We start from the raw sequence: 13,082 nt of genomic DNA, 5'->3' as shown, positions 1-13,082 counted from the left end.
AATGTAACACAGCCAAAACAGAAGAGCCAGACACAAACCAAAAACAAGCTAACTTTAGAGTCCATGGTCGTAAAACCCTTATATTACTTGCATCAAAGAACTTAGCTTTATAATCTATTCAGAAAGTAGAAACTTGTCTAAAAAGAAAATTATGACAAAAGAGCGAAGGCAATACAATGAAGAAAAGATACAGGCATACTTCATTTTATTGTGCTTTGCAGATATTGCATTTTTTACAAGACCCTCCACCAGCCCAAAGATTAGGACTTGCTGAAGCCTCACATGATGATTAGCATTTTCTAGCAACAAAGTATTTTTTAATTAAGGTGTGTACATTGTTTTTGTAGACATAATGCTATTACACACAATAAACTACAGTATATTGTAAACATAACTTTTACATGCACTGGAAAACCAAAATATTTGTATGACTCAATTTATTGCAATACTCACTTTATTGTGGTGGTCTGCAACAAAACTTGTAATGTCTCCGAGGTATACCTTATAGTCTTTTCAATAAATAGTGCCGAAATAAACAGAAAGCCACATGCAAAATAAAAAATTAATGTAGACACAGACCTTACAGCGTTCACAAAAATTAACTCAAAATTATGAGAGACCTGAATGTAGAACACAAAACTATAAAACTCCTAGAAGATAACAGGAGAGAACCTAGATGACCTTGCGCATGGCCATGACTTTTGGGATATAACACCAAAGGCAGATCCATGAAAGAAAGGCATAATAAGCTGGACTTTATTAACATAAAAACTTCTGCTCTGAGAAAGACAATGTCAAAAGAATGAGAAGTCAAGTTGCAGACTGGGAGAAAATATTTGCAAAATACACATCTGATAAAGGACTGTTCTCTAAAATATGCAGAGAATTCTTAAAACTCAAGGAAAAGAAAACAACTCAATTAAATAATGGGCCAAAGACCTTAGTCACCTCATCAAACAAGATATACAGATGGCAAATATGTATATGAAAAGGTGCTCAGTATCATGTCATCAGGGAAATGCAAATTAAAACAACGAGATCCCACTACACATCTAATAGAGTGACCAAAATCTGGAACACTAACACCAAATACTGGAGAGGATGTGGAGCAACAGGAACTCTCATTCATTGCTGGTGGGAATGCAAAATGATATAGACACTTTGGAAGTCAGTTTGGTGGCTTTCTGTAAAACTAAATATATCCTTACCATACAGTCCAGATACTGCACTCTTTAATATTTATCCAAAGGACTTGAAAATTTGTGTCCACACAAAAACCTGCACACCATGGTTTATAGCATCCTTATTCATAATTGCTAAAACTTGGAAGTATCCAAGATATTCTTCAGTAGGTGAGTGCTTAAATAAACTGTAGTACATCTCGACAATGGAATATTATTCAGTGCTAAAAAGAAATGAGCTATCAAGCCATGAAGAGACATGGAGCAATCTTAAGTGCATATTACAAAGTGAAAGAAGCCAGTCTGAAAGGTTATACACTGTGTAATTGCAACTAGATGGCATTCTGGGAAAGGCAAAAGTGTGGAGACAGTAAAAAGCTCAGTGGTTGCCAGGGATTGGGGGAGGGAAGGATGAATAGATGGAGCACAGAGGATTTTTAGGACAGTGAAAATACTCTGTATGATACTATAATGATGGAGACATGTCATTAAATACTTTTCCAAACCCATAGAATATACAACACCAAGGGTGAGCCCTAAGATAAACTATGGTCTTTGGGTGACAATGATGTGTCAGTGTAGGTTCTTCACTTGTAACACATGTACCACTCTAATGGGGAACGTTGGTAATAGGGAAGGCTATGAATGTGTGGGGGCATAGGGGATATCTGTACCTTTCTCAATTTCACTGTGGACCTAAAACTGCCCTAAGAAAAAAATCTTAAAAAAAAAAAAAAAAAAAAAAAGGGGACCAGCCCCATGGCCGAGTGGTTGAGTTCGTGCACTCTGCTTTGGCGGCCCAGGGTTTCACTGGTTCAGATCCTGGGTGCGGACAGGGCACCGCTCATCAGGCCATGCTGAGGCAGCATCCCACATGCCACAACTAAAAGGACCCACAACTAAAAAAATATATATAATTATGTACTGAGGGGCTTTGGGGAGAAGAAGAACAAAGAAAAGAAGATTGGCAACAGACGTTAGCTCAGGTGACAATCTTTAAAAAAAAAAATTCAAAATACAAGGTAGCGTAATAATCCAGATAATAATTCAATAGAAAAAACACTGACTCAGGATCAGAAGACCTGCATCCTGGCTGTGGTTAAGCTTAAACCTCCTTGCATATCAGCTTATTGATGTGGAAAAAATTACCAATCTTTAATATTTGGAGAGAGAGAGAATACTATGAACAGTAGTGATTGGGAGGAGGAGTGTCATAGAGAAAGCTGCATATCTTAGCCCAGGTTCCCTAAGAAGCAAAGCTAAGAGTGAGGCAGGTAAATATGGACAGCAATGCAGAATCATATTTTATTACGCTGGCCACTGACTCACTTTAAGCCACAGAGACAGACATCTAGTAGCTCGGCATTAGTCACCCACATAGATTGTCTCCAGACAGAAACTACCTGAAAACAGTCTTTGGAAGGAAGGACAAAGGGATTTATCTGCTGGCTGCCCCTTTGCTGATGCAGTTGCATCATCTGGACTTTTGATAGCCAATGGCACTAAGAGAACCTGAGGGGATGCGTATGTTGTGTCTGAAAGAGTCAGAATCAAAGCAGGATTGGGAGGATGGATAGCATTGAGATAAGCGGATAGGAGTGCAAATCCTCTGCTAGATACTTGGGAAGAGACTCTAGGCTTTCATCTATCATGTCCAGGAAGGGTTTACTGGTGTACTCTAAGAAAGATTTTGTGAATTATGAACGTTTGTTTCCTCTTTGGGACTTAGACAACCCTTCAACCCTTTCCTGAAAAGAATATTTGTGCTCTTTCCTAAAAGGCAGACAAAATTAAAAAGATGAAAAACATGTTTAAGAATGTCTTCCATAAATTTTCTTGAATTTTCTGGCATGTGTTTCCTCTTGTTTAGAACTGATTAAAGATTGTAAGTATACTGTGCTTTTCTAAAGATGATCTACGTTTAGTAGAGAGGCTAGATTTTAGTTTCTGTGGCCCATTCAATCTTCTCTCTCTTGAGATAGTACTTCATTTGTATTTTATATCTATCTCTTTCTCCTTTTTGTTATCTCTTTTTTTGGGATTACCTCTTGGGTTTTTTTTTACTATTCTGATCATCTTATAAGGAAGATAAAATGGGTTTTTGTTAATCCATTGATTAAATCTTTAAACTTGCCCTGGCTAGAGGTGTGAGATATTTTCTGTGTAAAATTGCCATTGGAGCTGTTTAAAGTTGTTAATATAAAAGGATGGAAAAGAGACTCTTTACTTTGATTTAAATGAGCAAGCTTTGGCATTTACTTATTTGTAGATCATGTCAGGCATCTTTTGTAGCTTGTTAAATTAAAGAATTTTTAAAAGATAGCTTATTAAATGACGGTGAGATTAGCATAGACACGATAATCAGGTGCTAAAATTATTGAAATGTAATATCAATATTTGATTTAAAATAAGACTCCAGTGGGACATTTTACCTAAAACCTAAATTGTACAGAGTCAAAATTTATACACATTTTTCTACTTCTTATCTAACTCATTTTAATCCAATCTATTTTACATTTTCTAGATATCAGTAAAATTAGACAGTCAATTAAAATTTCATGGTCTACAGTATTATCTTTAGACAGAACTGGAAGCAATACTCCAGTTAATAATCTAACTATAAAAATAGCAGTATTGCTCTAGTTTCAGCAACAAGAAATTGTAATTGCCCAATGTCCTAATTTCTCTTAGTTTAAGAAATTTAGCTGTTGCTAATCTTTTATGTCCTGAAACTTTGTGATAGGCTATGACTGAAATAAAACAAAAAAAGTCAGAACCTTCTTCATTTGCTATCCACGTGGAATCTATACATATAGATCTGTTTTCTATATGTAAATAAATAAAGATTGGATACCTATTAGATTAGCTGTAGTGATAAACTCGATGTGAATGCTATTATATTTCTATATATTTCTGAAGTTTTTAATGAACAGATATCACATGCAATTCAGGAAAGCAAGGGTAAACATGTTACATTGTTGGGGCGGCCCGGTGTCTGAATGGTTAAAGTTCCGCGTGCTCTGCTTTGGCAGCCCAGATTTGCAGTTCAACTCCCTGTCACAGATCTACTCTACTCATTAACCTTGCTGTGGTGGCATCCCACATACAAATAGAGGAAGATTGGCACAGATGTTAGATCAGGGCAAATCTTCCTCACCAAAAAGACATTATGTTGTCTTTACGCACTTCCTGGAAGTGACATGAAATTGAATACACATGTTCCAGGTGGAAGAGTCCTGTGAGTTCATTTGACGTGTTAGTCTATCTTCCTGGTGCTCTATTCACAACAACGCATCAAGTAGAGGGCAAAGGGTTTGAAATCAGGCAAATGGGTGCGGCATCTATTACTTTTGTTTCCCATTTGTGCTGCTCGCATTCCCTGGTGGGGAGATGGAAATGCTGGAATTTCCATCACTCCATAAAGTCTGCCTTCAAGTTATCAGTTAACATTGAAATGTTTACATATGCTAGTGCTAAGTTTTCTACCTGTTTTATTTTTCTAATGCCACTATAAATTCTACCAATGACACTTGACTATTGGACATAGATTGTAGTTCTCAATTTCTACCTTTTATTGCCAAGAATGCAATTAGAGGAATAGTGTGGTACCTTACAATTGCTAACTATTAATTGCTCTATTGTTGAATGGTCATGATATATCTACACATGTAAATGTCTTTAAATCATAATTTTTACAGAACATTTTAACTGCAAATGTCTTAATTTGTGATTTAATCATCTAAATAGAATACTAAGCTTTGGCAATTTGGGGGAAAATTTTCTATTTGATTGTGTGAACAGTTGAAACATTCTAACTAAGTGAATATTTGAGAACAGAGACTTGAGAGGAAGAGTGTTATCTCTGAACTGTGAAATGATTACAGGGGAAGAGTTAAGGAGGAAACATACATACACTGTAAGTCAAGTATCAGAACTCAGTGGCGCCAAAACCAAAACAGTCCAGTGACTGATAGGCAGATGTTAGTTAAAGTCACAAAACACACTGCTGAGTCCACTCAGATGAAAGGGTTTTAAGACATCGGGCACAAGCAAGAACCAAAGCAAGAATTAAAAATACTAGTTTGAGTCATTGAAAGCAAAGACCAAGGACTAGTATCAACAAAGAATAAGAATGAGATTACTAGCTAGCATTTAATTAATTCAGTTCTCCTAACAACCCTGTTATCATTCCCAAATAAAAACGAGAACATTGGGGATCATAAAGATTAACTTGACAAATACACAGAAAGGAAATTGCATGAATTCAACCAAGAGTCTCAGGCAGTGAAACAATGCTGCTGACAGTCTTTCTAGCATTAGGCTCCTTTCAGGAAGCCTGGCAGATGCCTCTCAAGTTCGTTTCTTCAAGCTGAACTGTGACAAAATACTTCCTCCTGTTCCTGTTGTTACTGTTCATGGAGTTACAGAAGTGCTTACATCCTTTAGCAGAATAACAAACTGGTTCATTAAAAGTCTACCTACTGACTGCTAACTGTGAGCCAGGCACAGTGCTGAGCACTTTAAACAGTTTATATCATTTACTCCACATGACTCTGTGACACAGGTAATATTAATATCCCCATGTTACAGAAGAGAAAGCTAAGAACTTGGACTATTGAGTAACTTGGCCCCACTCATACAAATATTAAATGTTGAGGCTCAGATTCAGTCACAAGCAGTTGACCTCAAACTCCGTAGTTGCTAATAGCTCTACCAATAGCACCATTATTGCCTAGAATGGAGCAAAAGAAGAAGAAAAATAATCCTTGGTGTTAATATCATCATCATTACCTCACATTTATGGTGAAAACTCTACCGTAGTAGAGGATATCAGACTCACCTTTAAGATTTCACAAAAGCTTAGAATCCCGGGAAAATGTGCATCGGTGCACAAACACAAATGTTTCATCTCATTTCAGGGAGTCATTGGACTCCCTAAAGGTCAGATTAAGAACCTCCAATATTAAGGGTCTTCCTACGCAAATAAAATTTAAATATGTATATATATATACTTTCATATATATATATATATATATATATATATAATGCTCACGTTTGTACTCTTAGTAACTACACTCTTAGTAAACTATGCTGCTTTGGAAGCTTGAAGTAAAAGAACACTTGCTAAAATAAGTACTTCCTGCTCCAAAGTGGAAGACATGATTAGAATCTTGGCCACGCCGCCTTGTGGGTACCTTGAATAAATTACTCCTTCTTTCTATGCCTCAGTTTCCTGACGTGTAAAATGGGGATGATAACAACAGAGAGAGCCTAGAGGTTTGACTTAAGTATTCAATGAGTTAACATTTATTATAAATTTAGCAGAAGATGTGTGCAGAGTCAGTTTGCAATAATAGTTCGTAACCTGCTTATATTTTGACCAATGAGTTTTATCATGGAAAAGAGGACGCCTCATATTAATAGTCTCTATTTCTCTCATCCCTATCGTAAGAGCTAACGTAGTACCTTGAACATAGTAGGCATTTAGCAAATATTTGCTGAATAAATTTAGAAGGAAAAAACAGCCTTAGCATTCCTCGATTTCCAGTCATTTAAATTAGCATTTAAATTACTATTGAATTTTTAGAAGCCTTACCTTATTCCATGTTGCTCAGATATTTCAGTCTTTGTTTTTATGATATATAGTCTGTTAGCAGTATAATCTCAGCATTAAGTCCTAATGTAAATATATATACATATTATATGTCGTCAGTCACTTAAGGTCTTCTGCTTCCCTATAACTATATTATTTTTGCTAATTATTCATGCAAATCTCACTTTTATCACCAGAATGTTTTCTCACTTTTTTCAGATAGCCAAGCTTATCTATACATGCAGCTGTTTTGTTTTTAAATGTTAGAGAAGCTTACATAGAAAAAGATGGAATTTTTTAATATACTTTATTAATATGTCCTTTTCAATCCTCCAGAAACCATTTTAAAGTATCTTTTAGACTACCCAAAAGAAAGATAAAGTCAGTCTTTATCTTTCTCCATGAATGTTACCAAAATCATCAATTAAAATGTTCCAGTTAATTTTTACATGTGCATTCTTCCTTTCTGAAAATGTCAATTGCTTTGTACAGTTTGATCTTAGTTGAGTGTTCTTTCTTTTTCTTTTTAATCATTTCTCCTAAGCCATGTTTTGATATGTGACAGAACTGGAAATTCACACTTTTCTTTAATATTTTTTGTTTAATTATTCTACATAAAATTAGTGCTATGATTAGGTGGTTTGATTCCATCTACATTGTCAGAGATTAAGTTTTCTTACTACATTTTAACACCTCTTATTAATAAAAAAACATTAAATGATAAGTTGAAATATTTACGCTATTGGGGCTGGCCCGGTGGCCGAGTGGTTAAGTTCGCGCGCTCCGCTGCAGGCGGCCCAGTGTTTCGTTGGTTCGAATCCTGGGCGCGGACATGGCACTGCTCATCAAACCACGCTGAGGCAGCGTCCCACATGCCACAACTAGAGGGACCCACAACGAAGAATATACAACTATGTACCGGGGGGCTTTGGGGAGAAAAAGGAAAAAAAATAAAATCTTTAAAAAAAAAAAAAAAAAGAAATATTTACGCTATTTATCCTGATGTAAAATTTCTAAGTATAATTAAATCTCTGGCCTTCCATATGATAGATCTATAGGGAGAATTATTTTATTAATCATCTATTTTTAATAAATGTTAAATCAGTTTCATTACCAGTTTTGTTACTTTCATAAAACATTCAAATCTAACATTTTTTATTCTTTGATACATTTTTGTGTATTGATCTTGTGAAAACAAAATACGTTGTTACTTAGAAATAAAGACAATCTTTACAGACTAAAGTTTGATTCATAATGAATTGACCAATGCTTCTCAAACTTTACTGTCCATACCAACGAATGGATATCTTGTTAAAATGCAAAATTTGATTCAGTAGGTCTGAGATGAGACTGTATTTTGAGAAGCAAAAACATAAGACTGTCTTAAGGGCCTCTAACAATGACTCAGAAACTTCCTAAACATTATAGTTAACACGCAGAATTAGTTTACTGTAATTAGAGCGAAGTGATAGTACTGTAAAGAGCTTGAGTGCTAGAGATAATCAGATATAGCTTTCAGTTCATTCTCTGATACTTATTAGCTGTTTAGTTTTGGGCAGATCTTAACTTTTATTAGTCTTAGTTTGCCTTCTCAGTCTCTCAAAAAGTAAGAGGCAATTGAGAAATACTGATGAATTGATTAAGATTTCAGAAGAAATCATCAGTTTCAATGATGACAATTTCAGTTCAATTTAACAAACATTACTGAACAAATACCACGAGCCTGAAAAGGGTGGTGGACTCGGGGTAATACCAAAACATCATTTACATGAATTGTGCTTTTCTGAAATTCAAGTGAAAAATTATATGACATATAAACATTGGCATAACTAGCTGGGAAATTTGCCTGATGGGCTTTAGATATTAGCAGATATATTTTTTATCATTTAAAATGTTTTATTGGTCAAAATTTAATGTTTCTATGCTGCTGAAAATTCCTAGTTATTCCTAAATTCTAAAGATAAATGATGTACCCAAATGCTTCTCACATTGACCTCTGTTTTTTTTTAATTGAGGTAACTCTGGTTTATAGCATATATAAATTTCAGGTGTACATCATTATATTTCAACATCTGTATAGACTGCATTACATTCACCACCAAAAGTCTAGTTGCCATCCATCACTATAGTCATGTGCCACTTTACCCCTTTTGCCTTTCTCTCATCTCCCTTCCCCTCTGGTAACCACCCATCTCTTCTCTGTATCAGTATATTTGTTTGTTTATCTTTCACATATGGGTGAAATCATACGGTATTTGTCTTTCTCCGCCTGACTTATTTCACTTAGCGTAATACCCTCAAGCTCCATTCATGTCGTTGCACATGGCAAGATTTCATTATTTTTTATGGCTAAGTAGTATTTCATTGTCCGTATATATCACAGCTTCTTTATCTATTCATCTCTTGATGGGCACTTTTGTAGTTTCCAAGTCTTGGCTATTGTGAATACTGCTGAATGCATAAAGATATGTGTACAAAGATGCATATATCTTTTCAAATTAGTATGTTTGTGTTCTTTGGGTAAATACCCAGAAGTAGAATAGCTGGATCATATGGTAGTTCTAGTTCTAATTTTTTGAGGAATCTCTGTACTGTTTTCCATAGTGGCTTTACCGATTTACATTCCTACCAGCAGTGTACAAAGGTTCCCTTTTTTCCACATCCTCTCCAGCACGTTGACCTCTTCTAGTAGAATCAGATAAAGATTTGTATTTGGCCAGAAGTTTGCTGCATACTAGAATAGCTTTGTTACTGTGTCAATAATGGGATGATTAAATTGTTAATGTAAATTGGGATCAAGAAATCTGGACATTTGGGAAATTAAATAAGATATCAAATATCTGCTGTTGGGGAATACTCCAAGATAACGACTTTAAAAAATAATCTGATTACGTGCCATGGAGCATTCTAAACCCAGATGTGGCCATTTCCACTCACAATGACAGAATGTGGAACCCATCACTAGTAATAAACCCAACACCAGCAGCTGGTTTCATACAAATTACAGTTGGCTGATATTCTCTGTGTTTCAAATTGGGTAATTAATTATATTAGCTACATTTTGTATGATATGCATATTAGAAACAATGATATATTTGAGAAACAAATACTGTTTTGTTATTGTTAATGAATGTGACATGCTTGGCAATTGTCTTGCCTTTCTTTCCTTTAAAACTATCGTCATTACCAATTACCTCTCATCACATATTCTTGTACAATCCTGACTACCCACTAGTTTTTAGAGCTGTGTTTTTAAAAGGTGTTTAATTAAATTTATAAGACATAAAATTGGGTACATGCCTTTAATTTCTCTTTTTTTTTGTCTCCTTATTAAAACATTTGCCTGTAATTTTGTAAAAAAAAAAATCTTGATATTTCCTCTGATTAAAACAACATTCTGATGTTTGCATTTGATTATTTCTGAGTTTCAGAGAAAATTTAACAGGGATTGTTTGATGAAAAATTGGAAGTTCTTAAATAGTTCTCCTTCCATTGTGTACTATATGAATGTACCTATTTTAGGAACATTTAATTCAGTCTGATTCATGAAGTGTTCATTTTTCCTTCTCCTCTCTTCTCCTTTGTGATGGGATAGGCCATATAAGCTGGACCTGGCCCCTTTGGCTATGGAATCATACGGATGGTTCCTTCAACTCATTAGCACTGACGAATATTGTCAGTCGAGAACTCTTTTGTTTGGTGGCTGAAAGTGCTAAATCAGAGCAGGTTGATAAAGCCACAGACTAAACAATGTGAAAATTAGCTTGTATTTCCCTAATGCCAAGTTCAATTTTCACCAGGGAATTGACATTTCAAAATGCACAATAAATAATTGCGTTTGTTATTAATCAAGCAAATGGCCATTGTAGCATCAAGCACTCATTTGGTTTTTAATGTGCATTGAAATCAACAATGATAATTCAAGTTATAGCATGATAATTATTGATGCTGTATCAGAATAAAAGCAAATGCCATTTATTCTAACATGTGGATTCAGAGAGTGCTCACAATTAAGAACAGAATAATAGGAAAGGAATACATTCATATTATCAAACACATCCATGGTCTAAGTAATGTTTTAAAATGAAAATAAGTGGTTAAGACATCAATTTTAAAGAGCCTTACTTCCTTTAATTATATATTTTCTTTTTAGAGTGAGTCTCTTGGAGGATGGCAGCCTCAAGATATATAACGTTACCAGGTCAGATGCCGGATCATATACTTGCATAGCTACAAATCAGTTTGGTGTTGCGAGGAACACTGGCAGCCTAGTCGTAAAAGGTATTTTATTATCTTCATTTGTGCCTGACGAACATTAGAGATATGTATGCATATCATGACCTCTGTCCCACCGTCAAACCTGCATCATATAATATATGTGAAATATTTGATTTCACAATTTGTTTAAGAGCTATGCTCCCATATTCATTGACAGCATGTTCACTTTGCCAGTGAGATAGCATGGTAGACGTGAATACTTTGGCAGTTGAAATGCTGTTAGCGGATATGGGTAATTAGACAGAATTAAAACCTACACCTAAAATATTTGAATTTTCACAAATGCCTTTGTGTAGGGGGCCATGCATATTTTGATAAAGTTAGAGGATAATATTTTCCTTGGTTAAATTTCCTTCAGAAACTATCATTTTGTATGACATTTTTACCTGGACGTAAGACTGTGAAGTATATAAGCAGTTCATTTATTTATGTAACTCTAAGTACATAACTAGTGAAATGCAGTCTCTTTTGCATACTCTTTAAAAGCAGTTCTTTTCAAAGAGAAAAAATTAAAATATTAGTGTCCATATGAGTCATTATTATATTCCCATCACAGTAAACAGATAAGCCCATACAATTCGGGATGGTAAAACTGCATACTCTATTCTTCAGACTCAATCCAAATGTACCTACATATATCACCAAGGGACGTAATTAGTACTGGAAGTGTCTATTCCCCATCTTTGCTACTTTATTGAATCTCAGCTCATAAAACTAGTATGTTTACTGGAAGCCATGTCACTTTTATCATTTCATTACTGCCCGGATGATAAAAATGACTGTCATGATAAAGTGGTTTGAGCAACTAATTAAACCCAAATGATTAAATTCAGCAATTGGTGCTTTATCATGAATTCTATTAAAAATAAATATATCCAATAAAAAGTAGTGAACTGCTACACTTCAACTATCCCTTAAAATGTCTCAAGGAAAATAAACACTCACATTTATTGTTGGAAGATATTTCTGCCAACTTTGTTTCAAGCATATTACATTATGCTGACAATTGTCTGAAATACTCAGGGGAAAATTGACTGATATAATGTGTCAAAATCCAACGTGTGGCATATTTTGAAAAACTTCAATTCCGTAAGATTGTATTGTCATCTGATTTTTAAGACAGACATGGACTTAATTTTCAAGGAATGTGCTATGGCTATATTTAATGATAGGGCATTTCTCCAGAAAATTTTTGATACTACCTATATACTGAAAAGTGTAAACGCTTCATGTTTGAAGAAATAACATGTCCTTTAAGAAAAAAAGAGAGAGAAGATTTATTACTTCACTTTAAATTGGAAGATGCAGGTGGCATGCACTCATTTTATTACAGCAGAAAATTAAAGTATGGCAGAAGATAAAAAGACATTGCAGTTAATTTTTCCAAGTATGGGGAAGTACAGGGGAATTAAAATATGAAATATAAAGGATAGAAGATATCAGCTGTAGAAATGTAGTTTCTCAAAGAAAGTTTCTGTAAAATACTGGTGATCGGCGAGCTGGACCAATGGTTTTGCTGCTAAACTGCAATGATGGGGATCTTTTTACCCCGGAGATTAAGAAAAAAAGTTAATGAGTAGATTGAGATGAATGAGTGGTTTCTCTTCCTCAAATGTTTCTTAAGCCTTTTGTCACTATAACACTGACTATTAGTAATTAACGGGGTGGGGGGGGGGAACAGAAGGAGAAGACAATAAATATGAGAAACTCAGGAGCAGCTAGCCTGTGCTTAGTTCTCAAGATAGCTATTGGTTGTTTCAGATGTGTCATAGCAATGTGTTTGCTAGATAGGTTCCTAGTTCTTAGGATGGAAACAAGTTGATCTATATTCTGGGATATTTTATAAAACATAATCTCCAGGTACGCTATTTTCTCCACAAGTAAGAAACTAGTTTAAATAAAGTTACTTGGTTTAAAAAATAAATAAATAGCCTTTTGTTTATTTCTAATGTTCTTTGTTGGGACTATTGAAATTAAATTTTCCCAATCTGTATTTCTAGTCACCTTAATCTTTTTCAATCTTTCTTCTT

General features: G+C 34.8%; 1 protein-coding gene across 1 annotated transcript in view; it reads left to right on the top strand.

The window, feature by feature from the left end:
• The window catches only part of CNTN6 (contactin 6), a 295,600-nt gene that overhangs the window by 234,202 nt on the left and 48,316 nt on the right, over nt 1–13,082 (top strand). The window contains exon 12 of the mRNA XM_014843193.3: nt 10,928–11,055. Coding sequence (XP_014698679.2) covers nt 10,928–11,055 — 128 coding nt within the window. The remainder of the gene's footprint in view (nt 1–10,927; nt 11,056–13,082) is intronic.

This window comes from Equus asinus, chromosome 21 (genome assembly GCF_041296235.1).
Source record: "Equus asinus isolate D_3611 breed Donkey chromosome 21, EquAss-T2T_v2, whole genome shotgun sequence".
In the NCBI taxonomy this organism is placed as follows: Eukaryota; Metazoa; Chordata; class Mammalia; order Perissodactyla; family Equidae; genus Equus; species Equus asinus.
The sequence above is the reverse complement of the archived record's forward strand: the minus strand, read 5'-3'. Positions and strand labels throughout refer to the sequence as shown.